The sequence below is a fragment of the Entelurus aequoreus genome, linkage group LG22 (genome assembly GCF_033978785.1).
Source record: "Entelurus aequoreus isolate RoL-2023_Sb linkage group LG22, RoL_Eaeq_v1.1, whole genome shotgun sequence".
NCBI lineage: Eukaryota > Metazoa > Chordata > Actinopteri > Syngnathiformes > Syngnathidae > Entelurus > Entelurus aequoreus.
Genome location: NC_084752.1, coordinates 43,013,813 through 43,029,003, shown reverse-complemented (window position 1 = coordinate 43,029,003; position 15,191 = coordinate 43,013,813). Strand labels below are relative to the sequence as shown.

Sequence of the window (15,191 nt, the reverse complement as noted above, 5' to 3'; positions counted from 1 at the left end):
CAATATAGCTCATCAAATCTCAGCAACAAGCTGTAATATCTTACTGACATCATTTAGGAGCAAAACACTTCAAACAAGTAAAACACTCGAACATCAAATCTGCTTAGTGAGAAGAATTATCTAATCAGACGGAAAATAAGCAAATATCACCCTTATTTGACATATTTCATCTTACTTAGATTTCACTTTTTGCAGTGTGTGGCTATAATGAAGTGTAATCCAGGATCCCACCCGGCGAGACCCCCCGGAATCATTACAATAATCATCCAATCCGTCTTCTTCCTCTTCACCTGTCAGGTCATCCCAGCTCGGCCGTGCAGGACCAGCAGTACCAACTTCCTGTGGAGATCGACCCTCTTATAGGTACTTTTCGCCACACACACACACACACACACACACACACACACACACACTCGTTGCATCATCACACCGACATGAAATGACTTTTTTTTGTGTTTAGCTAGATTTGTGTATGAGTGAGTGTAGAGCTGTCACGATAAAGGCCCCGCCTCTCCACCATTTGCATGCAAATTGGAATGCAATGAGCTGTGGCCTCGGCCCCGGCATTTCATCATCAACGCCCGCCCCCCCCCCCCCCAAACCCACCCCCATCCTCCATCCACCTCCCTCTTTTCCCTGCATCCTCTTTGCTTTAATTCGAGCGCGGGGAGAGGACGCGTGTCAGGGAGAATGAATATGAATGCGGTAATAATGCGTGATTGAGAACGCGCGGCGGACGGGCTGTCAGGACAAATATGGCCGCCTCTCATCCTTGGCGACTTGTTGATGATGAGGAGGAGCAGGCCGGGCCCGAGATGATGTCAAATATAAAGTAGGTTAGGGAAAATGTTCTGAGCTGAGCCGCAAGAGTTGATCGGGTGATAATGATTATTATATATGCACTGCAAAAAGTCAGTGTTCAAAAACAAGAATAAAAAATACAAAAATGAGGGGTATTTTACTTGAATTAAGCTAAATTATCTGCCAATAAAACAAGAAAATTTGGCTTTTCAAGACTTTTCCAAAGCAAGTAAAACACACATATGGTTTTTCCAGGCCTGGCCCTAACCAATCTGGCGCCCTAGGCGAGATTTTAGGTGGCGCCCCCCCACATCGGCAGTGAAGTGTATATACTCTAAAGAAACCGAATAGCTTTGTCTTTGACCTTTTTTTTTACTTAAAGAAAGCAAATTAACATATTATATGAGAATGTTATGTTATGATTATCTTTAACCGAATCACAGCAGTGCTCAAATTAAAAAAACAGCATTCCCTCTCATGGTATATTGCTTAATTAACATTAATGATGTGCACTTTAACAACTAGGCTTACAACTATACCTAATATATAAAGAGGTGGAAAAGTGACTATTACCTGCAGGGCAAACATTAGCTAACCAGAAGGCAATAACAATGTCAACAAAAAACACCTGCTTAAAAGATCTAATACAAATGTCCCTGAGGAATGTAAGGTGCTGTAATTACCTAACGTTACCTTATTATTTTCCATAACAATTTAGCCCCCTCCACAATATTAACCCGACGTTAAAACAGAACTAGCTATTTATTGATTAGCAATTGCCGAATCATGTAACATTAGCTTAATGCTAAAAAGCCAGGTTACTATCACATTCTGTAACAGACAAATAATTTCATGTAGGCTAACGTTACCTACCTGCTACCTCTGTCTTTTTCTCGTTTCTCCTCCTCTTCTTTTCTCTTTTTTCTTCCCTGGGCACCTGACAGTTTTGGCCGTTTTGACATCTTGTGTGGATTTTTTGATGTGGTGACGTCCAAAAAAAGTCATGATACGGGTAGGGAGGGGGCGCACCGTGCGGGGGGAGGGGGGGCCGTAATGTTGTAACAAATAATATTTCTATTAAATAGGCTTTACTTTGCATTTTAATTAACGTGGGATTATTTTTTGTATTTAGAAATAATAGTACCAACTTTTTTTTTTTTTCTCCATCATTTGTGGCACTGGCATGGCGCCCCCTGATGGACGGCGCCCTTAGCATTTGCCTATACGGCCTATGCCACGGGCCGGCCCTGGGTTTTTCTTCTTCTTCTCCAGATTTTTGCGCTTTACCTTGCACATTTTTCATCCGATTCAAACCGTTTCCACCTTCAAACTGTTCAGCCCATTCGGGAATCGCGGGCTTTCCCTTGACAAATTCCCAGATTTCCCAGAATTCCTGGTTTTCCAGGACATTTTTTTCCCCATTCAAAATGAACTGGCCATTTTTCAAACTTCCGCCATGTCCAAATTTTCCAACCGACTCAAGCCATTCCACCTTCAACATATTCCACTCATCCTGGAAATTCAAATATCATTTTTACAAGTTCAAAAAAATTCTAGGAATTCCCAGAATTTCCTTTTTTTCAAACCCTTTTTTGACCCTTTTTTCTGTCGACTACTCCTTCCACATTTTTCAACCCACTTCAACCGTTCCACTGTCCAAACATTCCTCTTAATCAGGACAAAAAACAAAGTTGTTTTTTGAACTGGAAAAATTCCCGAAATTCCTGGAATTCCTTAATACCATTTCTCGAATAAAAATGTTACTACTTCAATATTTCTCGACCAATTTAAAAATTCCAACACCAACCATTATTCAGAACATTCAAGTCTTTTAACATTTTCCAAAAAATTCCTGCTTTTCCCAAAATTCCCAAATTTCCATGAAAATCCCATTGAAATGAATGGGACATTTTTCAAAGTTCCACAATTCCCACATTTTTATCCGATTCAAACCGTTACAACTCCAAAATATTCAGCCTGTTCAAAATTGTGTGTTCTCCTTAGACAATTAAAAAAATCTCTGATTTCCAAAAATTCCCAGTTTTCAGGGACATTTTCCCCATTTACAAATAAATTGACAATTTTTTTATAAACTTCCACAATTCCCACATTTTTCAACCGATTCAAACCATTCCACCTTCAACATATTCCACTCATCCTGGAAATTCAAATATCATTTTTACAAGTTCAAAAAAAATTCCAGGAATTCCCAGAATTTCATTTTTTTCAAACCCTTTTATGACACTTTTTTCTGGCGACTACTCCTTCCACATTTTCAACCCACTTCAACCGTTCCACTGTCCAAACATTCCTCTTAATCAGGACAAAAAACTAAGTTGTTTTTTGAACTGGAAAAATTCCCGGTTTTCCCGGAATTCCTGGAATTCCTTAATACCATTTCTCGAATAAAAATGTTACTACTTCAATATTTCTCGACCAATTTGAAAAATCCCAACACCAACCATTATTCAGAACATTCAATCAAGACTTTTAACATTTTCCAAAAAATTCCCGCTTTTCCCAAAATTCCCAAATTTCCATGAAAATCCCATTGAAATGAATGGGACATTTTTCAAAGTTCCACAATTCCCACCTTTTTATCCGATTCAAACCGTTCCAACTCCAAAATATTCAGCCTGTTCAAAATTGTGTGTTCTCCTTAGACAATTTTAAAAAATCTCGGATTTCCAAAAATTCCCAGTTTTCAGGGACATTTTCCCCATTTACAAATGAATTGACAATTTTTTTAAACTTCCACAATTCCCACATTTTTCAACCGATTCAAACCATTCCACCTTCAACATATTCCACTCATCCTGGAAAGTCAAATATCATTTTTACAAGTTCAAAAAAATTCTAGGAATTCCCAGAATTTCCTTTTTTTCAAACCCTTTTTTGACCCTTTTTTCTGTCGACTACTCCTTCCACATTTTTCAACCCACTTCAACCGTTCCACTGTCCAAACATTCCTCTTAATCAGGACAAAAAACAAAGTTGTTTTTTGAACTGGAAAAATTCCCGAAATTCCTGGAATTCCTTAATACCATTTCTCGAATAAAAATGTTACTACTTCAATATTTCTCGACCAATTTAAAAATTCCAACACCAACCATTATTCAGAACATTCAAGTCTTTTAACATTTTCCAAAAAATTCCTGCTTTTCCCAAAATTCCCAAATTTCCATGAAAATCCCATTGAAATGAATGGGACATTTTTCAAAGTTCCACAATTCCCACATTTTTATCCGATTCAAACCGTTACAACTCCAAAATATTCAGCCTGTTCAAAATTGTGTGTTCTCCTTAGACAATTAAAAAAATCTCTGATTTCCAAAAATTCCCAGTTTTCAGGGACATTTTCCCCATTTACAAATAAATTGACAATTTTTTTATAAACTTCCACAATTCCCACATTTTTCAACCGATTCAAACCATTCCACCTTCAACATATTCCACTCATCCTGGAAATTCAAATATCATTTTTACAAGTTCAAAAAAAATTCCAGGAATTCCCAGAATTTCATTTTTTTCAAACCCTTTTATGACACTTTTTTCTGGCGACTACTCCTTCCACATTTTCAACCCACTTCAACCGTTCCACTGTCCAAACATTCCTCTTAATCAGGACAAAAAACTAAGTTGTTTTTTGAACTGGAAAAATTCCCGGTTTTCCCGGAATTCCTGGAATTCCTTAATACCATTTCTCGAATAAAAATGTTACTACTTCAATATTTCTCGACCAATTTGAAAAATCCCAACACCAACCATTATTCAGAACATTCAATCAAGACTTTTAACATTTTCCAAAAAATTCCCGCTTTTCCCAAAATTCCCAAATTTCCATGAAAATCCCATTGAAATGAATGGGACATTTTTCAAAGTTCCACAATTCCCACCTTTTTATCCGATTCAAACCGTTCCAACTCCAAAATATTCAGCCTGTTCAAAATTGTGTGTTCTCCTTAGACAATTTTAAAAAATCTCGGATTTCCAAAAATTCCCAGTTTTCAGGGACATTTTCCCCATTTACAAATGAATTGACAATTTTTTTAAACTTCCACAATTCCCACATTTTTCAACCGATTCAAACCATTCCACCTTCAACATATTCCACTCATCCTGGAAAGTCAAATATCATTTTTACAAGTTCAAAAAAATTCTAGGAATTCCCAGAATTTCCTTTTTTTCAAACCCTTTTTTGACCTTTTTTTCTGTCGACTACTCCTTCCACATTTTTCAGCCCACTTCAACCGTTCCACTGTCCAAACATTCCTCTTAATCAGGACAAAAAACTAAGTTGTTTTTTGAACTGGAAAAATTCCTGGTTTTCCCGGAATTCCTGGAATTCCTTAATACCATTTCTCGAATAAAAATGTTACTACTTCAATATTTCTCAACCAATTTGAAAATGTCCAACACCAACCATTATTCAGAACATTCAAGTCTTTTAACATTTTCCAGAAAATCCCTGCTTTTCCCAAAATTCCCAAATTTCCATGAAAATCCCATTGAAGTGAATGGGACATTTTTCAAAGTTCCACAATTCCCACCTTTTTATCCGATTCAAACCATTCCAACTCCAAAATATTCAGCCTGTTCAAAATTGTGAGCTCTCCTTCAACAATTTAAACAAAAATCCCGGATTTCCAAAAATTCCCAGTTTTCAGGTACATTTTCCCCATTCAAAATGAATTGTCAATTTTTTTAAACTTCCACAATTCCCACATTTTTCAACTGATGTAAACCATTCCACCTTCAACATATTCCACTCATCCTGGAAATTTAAATACCATTTTTACAAGTTCAAAAACATTCCAGGAATTTCCTTTTTTTTAAACCCTTTTTTGACCTTTTTTTCTGTCGACTACTCCTTCCACATTTTTCAACCCACTTCAACCGTTCCACTGTCCAAACATTCCTCTTAATCAGGACAAAAAACTAAGTCGTTTTTTGAACTGGAAAAATTGCTGGTTTTCCCGGAATTCCTGGAATTCCTTCATTCCATTTCTCGAATAAAAATGTTACTACTTCAATATTTCTCGACCAATTTGAAAAATCCCAACACCAACCATTATTCAGAACATTCAATCAAGACTTTTAACATTTTCCAAAAAATTCCCACTTTTCCCAAAATCCCCAAATTTCCATGAAAATCCCGTTGAAATGAACGGGACATTTTTCAAAGTTCCACAATTCCCACATTTATATCCGATTCAAACCGTTCCAACTCCAAAATATTCAGCCTGTTCAAAATTGTGAGCTCTCCTTCAACAATTTAAACAAAAATCCCGGATTTCCAAAAATTCCAGTTTTCAGGGACATTTTCCCCATTTAAAAATTGACAATTTTTTTAAACTTTCACAATTCCCACATTTTTCAATTGATTCACACCATTCAAACCACCTTCAACATATTCCACTCATCCTGGAAATTCAAACATCATTTTTACAAGTTCAAGAAATATATTCTTAACGTTATAACGTTAGAAATATATTCTTAACTGCTTCCTTTCCATTAAGAAAAATAAACTAGTTTTTAGTATAAGTTTGCTAGTTTCAAGAAATGTAATGCCGGTGGCGGGACTTGTGGCACTCAAACCCGGGTAGGTATTTTGAACATTTTGGGGACTTTTGCCGACTCGTTGTGGCTTGTGCAGCCCTTTGAGACACTGGTGATTTAGGGCTATATAAGTAAACATTGATTGATTGACTGATCTGTTTTAGAGTGTGAGATGTTTCTATTTAGTTGGATGGCATTTTCTCCTCGGGTCAGCAGATTAGTAGTTACTACTTCTACCTCACATTTGAGTTCAAACCTTGAGTGTGTTCAGTGAGAAGATTTGTGTGTGTTTATCACCACCACATTTACACTGTGCGAATTCCAAAAGGAGTGCAAATGGAGGATGAGTGTTGCACAAGGGTAACGTTGGTGTCAAATATTAGACGTGTTGTTCCAGGTGCACTGGACTTCCTCACTGAGAAACATGACGTCGGACATAATAGTCGGATAATTTGACAGAACATCATTGGAAAGATCGCACTTAAGGATGAGAGAATGTCGCTTTTCCGCAGACGGTGTGTACAGTGTCCGTGTAAAGCCTCCGTCCTAAACACAACATTCTTGATGGTTTATGTGTTGTTTCTGAGATCGTCTTGGCAACGTAATGCAATCAAACATTGTCGGAATGTGACCCTCGTAGATTTATTGTCAGGCATTTTCTCCTCCTGTATTGCTGTAAACAAAAGTGCGAACATCTGTCTAAACATGCACCCGTACTGTGTTGCTTGTATTTGTATGTACCACATGGTTATTAGCCCTTTGGAGCCCTAGGTAGGGATGTGTGCCGAATTCGGTACTATTATACACACAGACCGAATTTTGTTGGTAATAACGGGTATCGATTCACGTAAAATCGAACAGTGCCATATTCCGATAAATTTTTTGCACGTTTATATACCACATGGTTATTAGCCCTTTGGAGCTCTAGGTAGGGATGTGTGCCGAATTCGGTACTATTATACACACCAACCGAATTTTGTTGGTAATAACGGGTATCGATTCACGTAAAATCGAACAGTGCCATATTCCGATAAATTTGTTGCACGTTTATATACCACATGTTTATTAACCCATTGGAGCCCTAGGTAGGGATGTGTGCCGAATTCGGTACTATTATACACACCGACCGAATTTTGTTGGTAATAACGGGTATCGATTCACGTAAAATCGAACAGTGCCATATTCCGATAAATTTGTTGCACGTTTATATGCCACATGGTTATTAGCCCTTTGGAGCCCTGGGTAGGGATGTGTGCCGAATACGGTACTATTATACACACCGACCGAATTTTGTTGGTAATAACGGGTATCAATTTACGTAAAATCGAACAGTGCCATATTCCGATAAATTTTTTGCACGTTTATATACCACATGGTTATTAGCCCTTTGGAGCTCTAGGTAGGGATGTGTGCCGAATTCGGTACTATTATACACACCGACCGAATTTTGTTGGTAATAACGGGTATCGATTCACGTAAAATCGAACAGTGCCATATTCCGATAAATTTGTTGCACGTTTATGTACCACATGGTTATTAGCCCTTGGGAGCCCTAGGTAGGGATGTGTGCCGAATTCGGTACTATTATACACACCGACCGAATTTTGTTGGTAATAACGGGTATCGATTCACGTAAAATCGAACAGTGCCATATTCCGATAAATTTGTTGCACGTTTATACGCCACATGGTTATTAGCCCTTTGGAGCCCTGGGTAGGGATGTGTGCCGAATACGGTACTATTATACACACAGACCGAATTTTGTTGGTAATAACGGGTATCGATTCACGTAAAATCGAACAGTGCCATATTCCGATACATTTTTTGCACTTTTATATACCACATGGTTATTAGCCCTTTGGAGCTCTAGGTAGGGACGTGTGCCGAATTCGGTACTATTATACACGCCGACCAAATTTTGTTGGTAATAACGGGTATCGATTCACGTAAAATCGAACAGTGCCATATTCCGATAAATTGTTTGCACTTTTATATACCACATGGTTATTAGCCCTTTGGAGCTCTAGGTAGGGATGTGTGCCGAATTCGGTACTACTATACACACCGACCGAATTTTGTTGGTAATAATGGGTATCGATTCACGTAAAATCGAACAGTGCCATATTCCGATAAATTTGTTGCACGTTTATATACCACATGTTTATTAACCCATTGGAGCCCTAGGTATGGATGTGTGCCGAATTCGGTACTATTATACCCACCGACCGAATTTTGTTGGTAATAACGGGTATCGATTCACGTAAAATCGAACAGTGCCATATTCCGATAAATTTGTTGCACGTTTATATACCACATGGTTATTAGCCCTTTGGAGCCCTAGGTATGGATGTGTGCCGAATTCGGTACTATTATACACACGACCGAATTTTGTTGGTAATGGTAATAACGGGTATCGATTCACGTAAAATCGAACAGTGCCATATTCCGATAAATTTGTTGCACGTTTATATACCACATGGTTATTAGCCTTTTGGAGCCCTAGGTATGGATGTGTGCCGAATTCGGTACTATTATACACACCGACCGAATTTTGTTGGTAATAACGGGTATCAATTTACGTAAAATCGAACAGTGCCATATTCCGATAAATTTGTTGCACGTTTATATACCACATGGTTATTAGCCGTTTGGAGCCCTAGGTAGGGATGTGTGCCGAATTCGGTACTATTATACCCGCCGACCGAATTTTGTTGGTAATAACGGGTATCGATTCACGTAAAATCGAACAGTGCCATATTCCGATAAATTTGTTGCACGTTTATACGCCACATGGTTATTAGCCCTTTGGAGCCCTGAGTAGGGATGTGTGCCAAATACGGTACTATTATACACACCGACCGAATTTTGTTGGTAATAACGGGTATCGATTCACGTAAAATCGAACAGTGCCATATTCCGATACATTTTTTGCACTTTTATATACCACATGGTTATTAGCCCTTTGGAGCTCTAGGTAGGGATGTGTGCCGAATTCGGTACTATTATACACGCCGACCGAATTTTGTTGGTAATAACGGGTATCGATTCACGTAAAATCGAACAGTGCCATATTCCGATAAATTTTTTGCACTTTTATATACCACATGGTTATTAGCCCTTTGGAGCTCTAGGTATGGATGTGTGCCGAATTTGGTACTATTATACACACCGACCGAATTTTGTTGGTAATAACAAGTATCGATTCACGTAAAATCGATCAGTGCCATATTCCGATAAATTTGTTGCACGTTTATATACCACATGGTTATTAGCCCTTTGGAGCCCTAGGTATGGATGTGTGCCGAATTCGGTACTATTATACACACCGACCGAATTTTGTTGGTAATAACGGGTATCAATTTACGTAAAATCGAACAGTGCCATATTCCGATAAATTTGTTGCACGTGACGTCACGTCCGGTTGCAGCTTCGTCAAGTCCGCAGGCTCAAGCAAACGATCGCTCAAGCGGCACTCACCCAAACTTCCTCTAAGTAATGTTGCGATTTTCACCACGTAAAGTGAAGCGCCGCTCGTATTATTGTGACTTGTAGGGTTGTTACTAACGATTAGATCCAAATCGATTCTCGATTCAAGACGTTTCTCAATACAAACCTGATTCTCACAATGTTTTACTTGGTTGCATAGAGATGGCCTAAAAATGTATCTTCTGGAAAAAAAATAAATAAATTTTTTTAATCGATTTTTTGAAAATGATGGCTCAGTTTAGAATTGGGATGAATAAGAATCGCGATTCGGATGTGAACCCCAGTAACTCGAGGGAGTTCAGCCAAAACACTACCAAATGTGGTAGACATCTTTAGGGGACTGACAAGCCCATGTTTGAAAAACATGGAAGCCATCAACACCTTCAAATGTGTACATTTGTTATGTCAAATGACACAAAAGACCATTGTTCAATCAGGCGTTTTAGCCATCAGACTGTATAATGCATATGTTCCTTCTTGACTGTACTTAAATGTAGCATATATGCATAATATATTTATATTATTCACATGTGAATAATGCTGTATAATAGACTGTATTTATATTATTCACATGTGAATAATGCTGTATAATAGACTGTATTTATATTATTCACATGTGAATAATGCTGTATAACAGACTGTGTTTATGTTATTCACATGTGAATAATGCTGTATAATAGACTGTTTATGGTATTCACATGTGAATAATGCTATATAATAGACTATTTATATTATTCACATGTGAATAATGCTGTATAATAGTGTTTTTATATTATTCACATGTGAATAATGCTGTATAATAGACTGTATTTATATTACTCACATGTGAATAATGCTGTATAATAGACTGTATTTATATTATTCACATGTGAATAATGCTGTATAATAGACTGTATTTATATTATTCACATGTGAATAATGCTGTATAATAGACTGTATTTATATTATTCACATGTGAATAATGCTGTATAACAGACTGTGTTTATGTTATTCACATGTGAATAATGCTGTATAATAGACTGTGTTTATGGTATTCACATGTGAATAATGCTGTATAATAGACTATTTATATTATTCACATGTGAATAATGCTGTATAATAGTGTTTTTATATTATTCACATGTGAATAATGCTGTATAATAGACTGTATTTATATTATTCACATGTGAATAATGCTGTATAACAGACTGTGTTTATGTTATTCACATGTGAATAATGCTGTATAATAGACTGTGTTTATGGTATTCACATGTGAATAATGCTGTATAATAGACTATTTATATTATTCACATGTGAATAATGCTGTATAATAGTGTTTTTATATTATTCACATGTGAATAATGCTGTATAATAGACTGTATTTATATTACTCACATGTGAATAATGCTGTATAATAGACTGTATTTATATTATTCACATGTGAATAATGCTGTATAATAGACTGTGTTTATGTTATTCACATGTGAATAATGCTGTATAATAGACTGTGTTTGTTATTCACATGTGAATAATGCTGTATAATAGACTGTATTTATATTATTCACGTGTGAATAATGCTGTACAATAGACTGTATTTATATTATTCACATGTGAATAATGCTGTATAACAGACTGTGTTTATGTTATTCACATGTGAATAATGCTGTATAATAGACTGTGTTTATGGTATTCACATGTGAATAATGCGGTATAATAGACTATTTATATTATTCACATGTGAATAATGCTGTATAATAGTGTTTTTATATTATTCACATGTGAATAATGCTGTATAATAGACTGTATTTATATTACTCACATGTGAATAATGCTGTATAATAGACTGTATTTATATTATTCACATGTGAATAATGCTGTATAATAGACTGTGTTTATGTTATTCACTTGTGAATAAGGCTGTATAATAGACTGTATTTATATTATTCACATGTGAATAATGCTGTATAATAGACTGTATTTATATTATTCACATGTGAATAATGCTGTATAATAGACTGTATTTATATTATTCACATGTGAATAATGCTGTATAGTATTTATTGTCTATTGTGAGTGAACTGTGGTGCTGAATTTCCCCCAGGGATCAATAAAGTACTTTATATTCTATTCTATTCAAACAAAACACACAATGTTTAATAAAAATGAGCGTCTTCTACCTTTTATAAATGATATGTATCTGTGTGTCTCCCCCCCCCCCCCCCCCCAGCCAGCAACGTAGGGAGTCACCGGCGGCAGATTTCGGACCTCCTGGACCAGAGCATCCAGATCAGCTCGCAGTGTTTCGTGGTGACGGCTGACAACCGCTTCATCCTGCTGTGCGGATTCTGGGACAAGAGCTTCAGGATCTACTCCACAGACACAGGTGAGAGAAGTATGACATCGCTATCGGCTCAAAGTCAACTGTAGGTCACATCCCCGTGGATTTAGCGCTTTATAAAAGACTGCAGACTGAAGACCAGGGCTGGTGGAAATGTGCATGGTAAGGCCATTAATTCCCCAGGAGGTCTGCATGGGCTGGTGTCTCTGTTCTTCTCTACAACATGCACCCTTATTGCATTTCCACATTAACCCTAATACCCGAAAGTCAGCTGTGAACACAAGATGGCTCACCAGGCAAATTGGAGCTTGATGACCATGAAATGTGCTGAACCCAATCATGCCCTGAGGGACGTACCCAGCATGAAGGAGAGGCTCCCTTATGGCCTTTACTCTAGCGCCATCCTCAGGGTGCAGGGAATAGAAGGTGATCACTGCTGCTGTTGGTCTACACGACATATAGAACAAGGGTGTCCAATTGGTTTTCATTGAGGGCCACATTGCAGTTCTGGCTGCTCTCAGAGAACCGCGTGTTACAGTGAATATTTATTCAATATAATATGTAATCGCCTCACACAATTCCCTATGGATCTCCATTATTTACATACAAATTGATGGATAATAAACTTGCTTTTGAAGTCATAAGTGAAGAGGGCAAGCATACAAAAATGTTATAAAAAATATGTTAATGATACAGAGGCGTTGCAACTTCTTCCAACAAGGACCGCATAATAAAAAGTCTGAGTATGTTGATATGTTTTGATTTTATTACATTACAAAACGTCGGAAAAAATTAACATTTGTGCGATGTTATGATAACATTCTACTCAATAACAGTCACAAATTTACAATAAAAGCTTAACATTTTGGCAATTTTATGAAAAGAGTCATAACTTTACTCGACAAAAGTCACAATTTTATAAGAAAACTTTAAAATTCTGGCAACATTATAATAATAATTGGACATTTTAGTTAGCAAAATGATGACAAAAGTCATCATTTTACTCAAAAAATGTCACTGTTTTACAAGAACAACAAAAAAATGGGCAATATTGTCAGAAAAGTCAGAATTTTATATGACAAATGTCACCATTTTGCATTAAAATTTTGCAAAAAATGCTAAACATACATACATTTAAGGTCACAGCTTTGTGGTATAGGTCAGTGGTCCCCAACCACCGGGCCGTGGCCCGGTACCGGTCTGCGGACCGATTGGTACCGGGCCACACAAGAAATTAAAAAAAAAAAAAAAAAAAATTTTTTTATTTTTTTTTAATTAAATCAACATAAAAAACACAATATATACATTATATATGAATATGGATCAATACAGTCTGCAGGGATACAGTCCGTAAGCACACATGATTGTATTTTTTAATTAAAAAAAAAAAAAAAAATTATTATTATTTTTTATTTTTTTTATTTTACCCTCCACCCCCCCGCCCCCCAGGTCCGTGGGACACATTTTCAAGCGTTGACCGGCCCGCAGCTACAAAAAGGTTGGGGACCACTGGTATAGGTGACAATGTGTACTAATTATTATTATTACACATGCAAATACAAACCGTAAAAATCAATAAAAGAGCAAAAAGACATAGTCATGAGAAAAAGCTGACATTTTGTAATGTAATAACTAATAATATACTTTCACTTAAAACACAAACCTCACACTAAATTTGATCTTTAAATAAAGTATTATTAATGTCCTTTTTTTTGTGTGTTTTTTTTTTTTTTACAAAATAAAAATCCAAAATGCTAAACATACATACATTTAAGGACAAAGCTTAGTGTCAGCTTTGTGGTATAGGTGACAATGTGTACTATGAATTATTACGCAGGTAAATACAAAATGTAAAAATCAGTAAAAGTGTATCTTGTGTTTTTTTATGTTGATTTAATAAAAAACAAATAAAAATAAAGAATTAAATAAAAAAAATAAAAAAATTCACTTTGTTAAAATTCAGTGTAAAAAAAAAATCAGTGTATAGAATTTCCGGGTAAAACATTTTTTGCTGACGATTACATTAAATACAAATTTGTGAGAAAAAAGTGTGTGTTTAAAAATTAACTTCGTTAAAATTCAGTGTAAAACAATTCAGTGCATAAATATTTGTTGCTTCAAAACTCAAGACCCACGTTTGTCGGTTTGTGACTATTACGATTTTTTTTTTTTTTTACACTGAAATTATGTATCTACATTTTTTCGCATTTTAATTTTGTGAACTGATTTTCTTTTTTTACATCAAATTATGCTGACAATTTCATTGAATATAAATAAAAGTTAAAATTGTGGGCAAAGTTTGTGTGTTTAAAAATTCAGTGTGTAAATAAGACAATTAAGTGTATAGAAATACCGGGTTAAAAAAATTCTGCTGACAATTTCATAAAAAAATTAATTTGTGAGAAAAATTTTGTGTGTTTTTAAATCAGTGTATAAAAAAAATAATATTAAAAAAAATATCAGTGCAGAAATATTCGTCACTTCCAAACTCAAGACCCACGTCTGGCAAATTCCTACTATGGAGGCTTTTTTTTTTTGTTTTACACTGAATTTATGTAACTTCATTTTTTGCATTTAAATTTTGTGAGGCGCATTTTTTTTTCAAATTATGCTGACAAGTTTACTGACTGAAAATAAAAAAGAAAAATTGGGAGCAAAATAAATAAATAAATAAATAAATAAAAAATTAAATTAAATAAATAAATAAAAAAGCAAAAAGAATAATGTCATGAGAAAAACTGACATTTTGATACTGATAACTAATAATCTACTTTTTGTGTGTTATTTTTTTTTACAAAATAAAAATTCCAAATGGCCCCCGCATACTTTGACTTTTCAGTATGCATTAGTACAGAGCTGGGCAAATATTTTGACTCGGGGGCCACATTGAGAGAAACAATTTGTCTGGGGGGGGGGGCCAATGTGTATGTGTGTAAAAAAATATATATATGTGTAAAAATCTGCTGTACCGTATGTGTTTGGGTCCCTTTTTTTTTCAGGAACACTAATACCAAAAGTCCCAATGTCC

General features: G+C 35.8%; 1 protein-coding gene across 1 annotated transcript in view; it reads left to right on the top strand.

Moving 5' to 3' along the window:
• Positions 1-15,191, top strand: part of LOC133639440 (lipopolysaccharide-responsive and beige-like anchor protein) — a 231,290-nt gene that overhangs the window by 162,429 nt on the left and 53,670 nt on the right. Inside the window, exons 7-8 of the mRNA XM_062032729.1 lie at positions 298-363; positions 12,053-12,208. Coding sequence (XP_061888713.1) covers positions 298-363; positions 12,053-12,208 — 222 coding nt within the window. The remainder of the gene's footprint in view (positions 1-297; positions 364-12,052; positions 12,209-15,191) is intronic.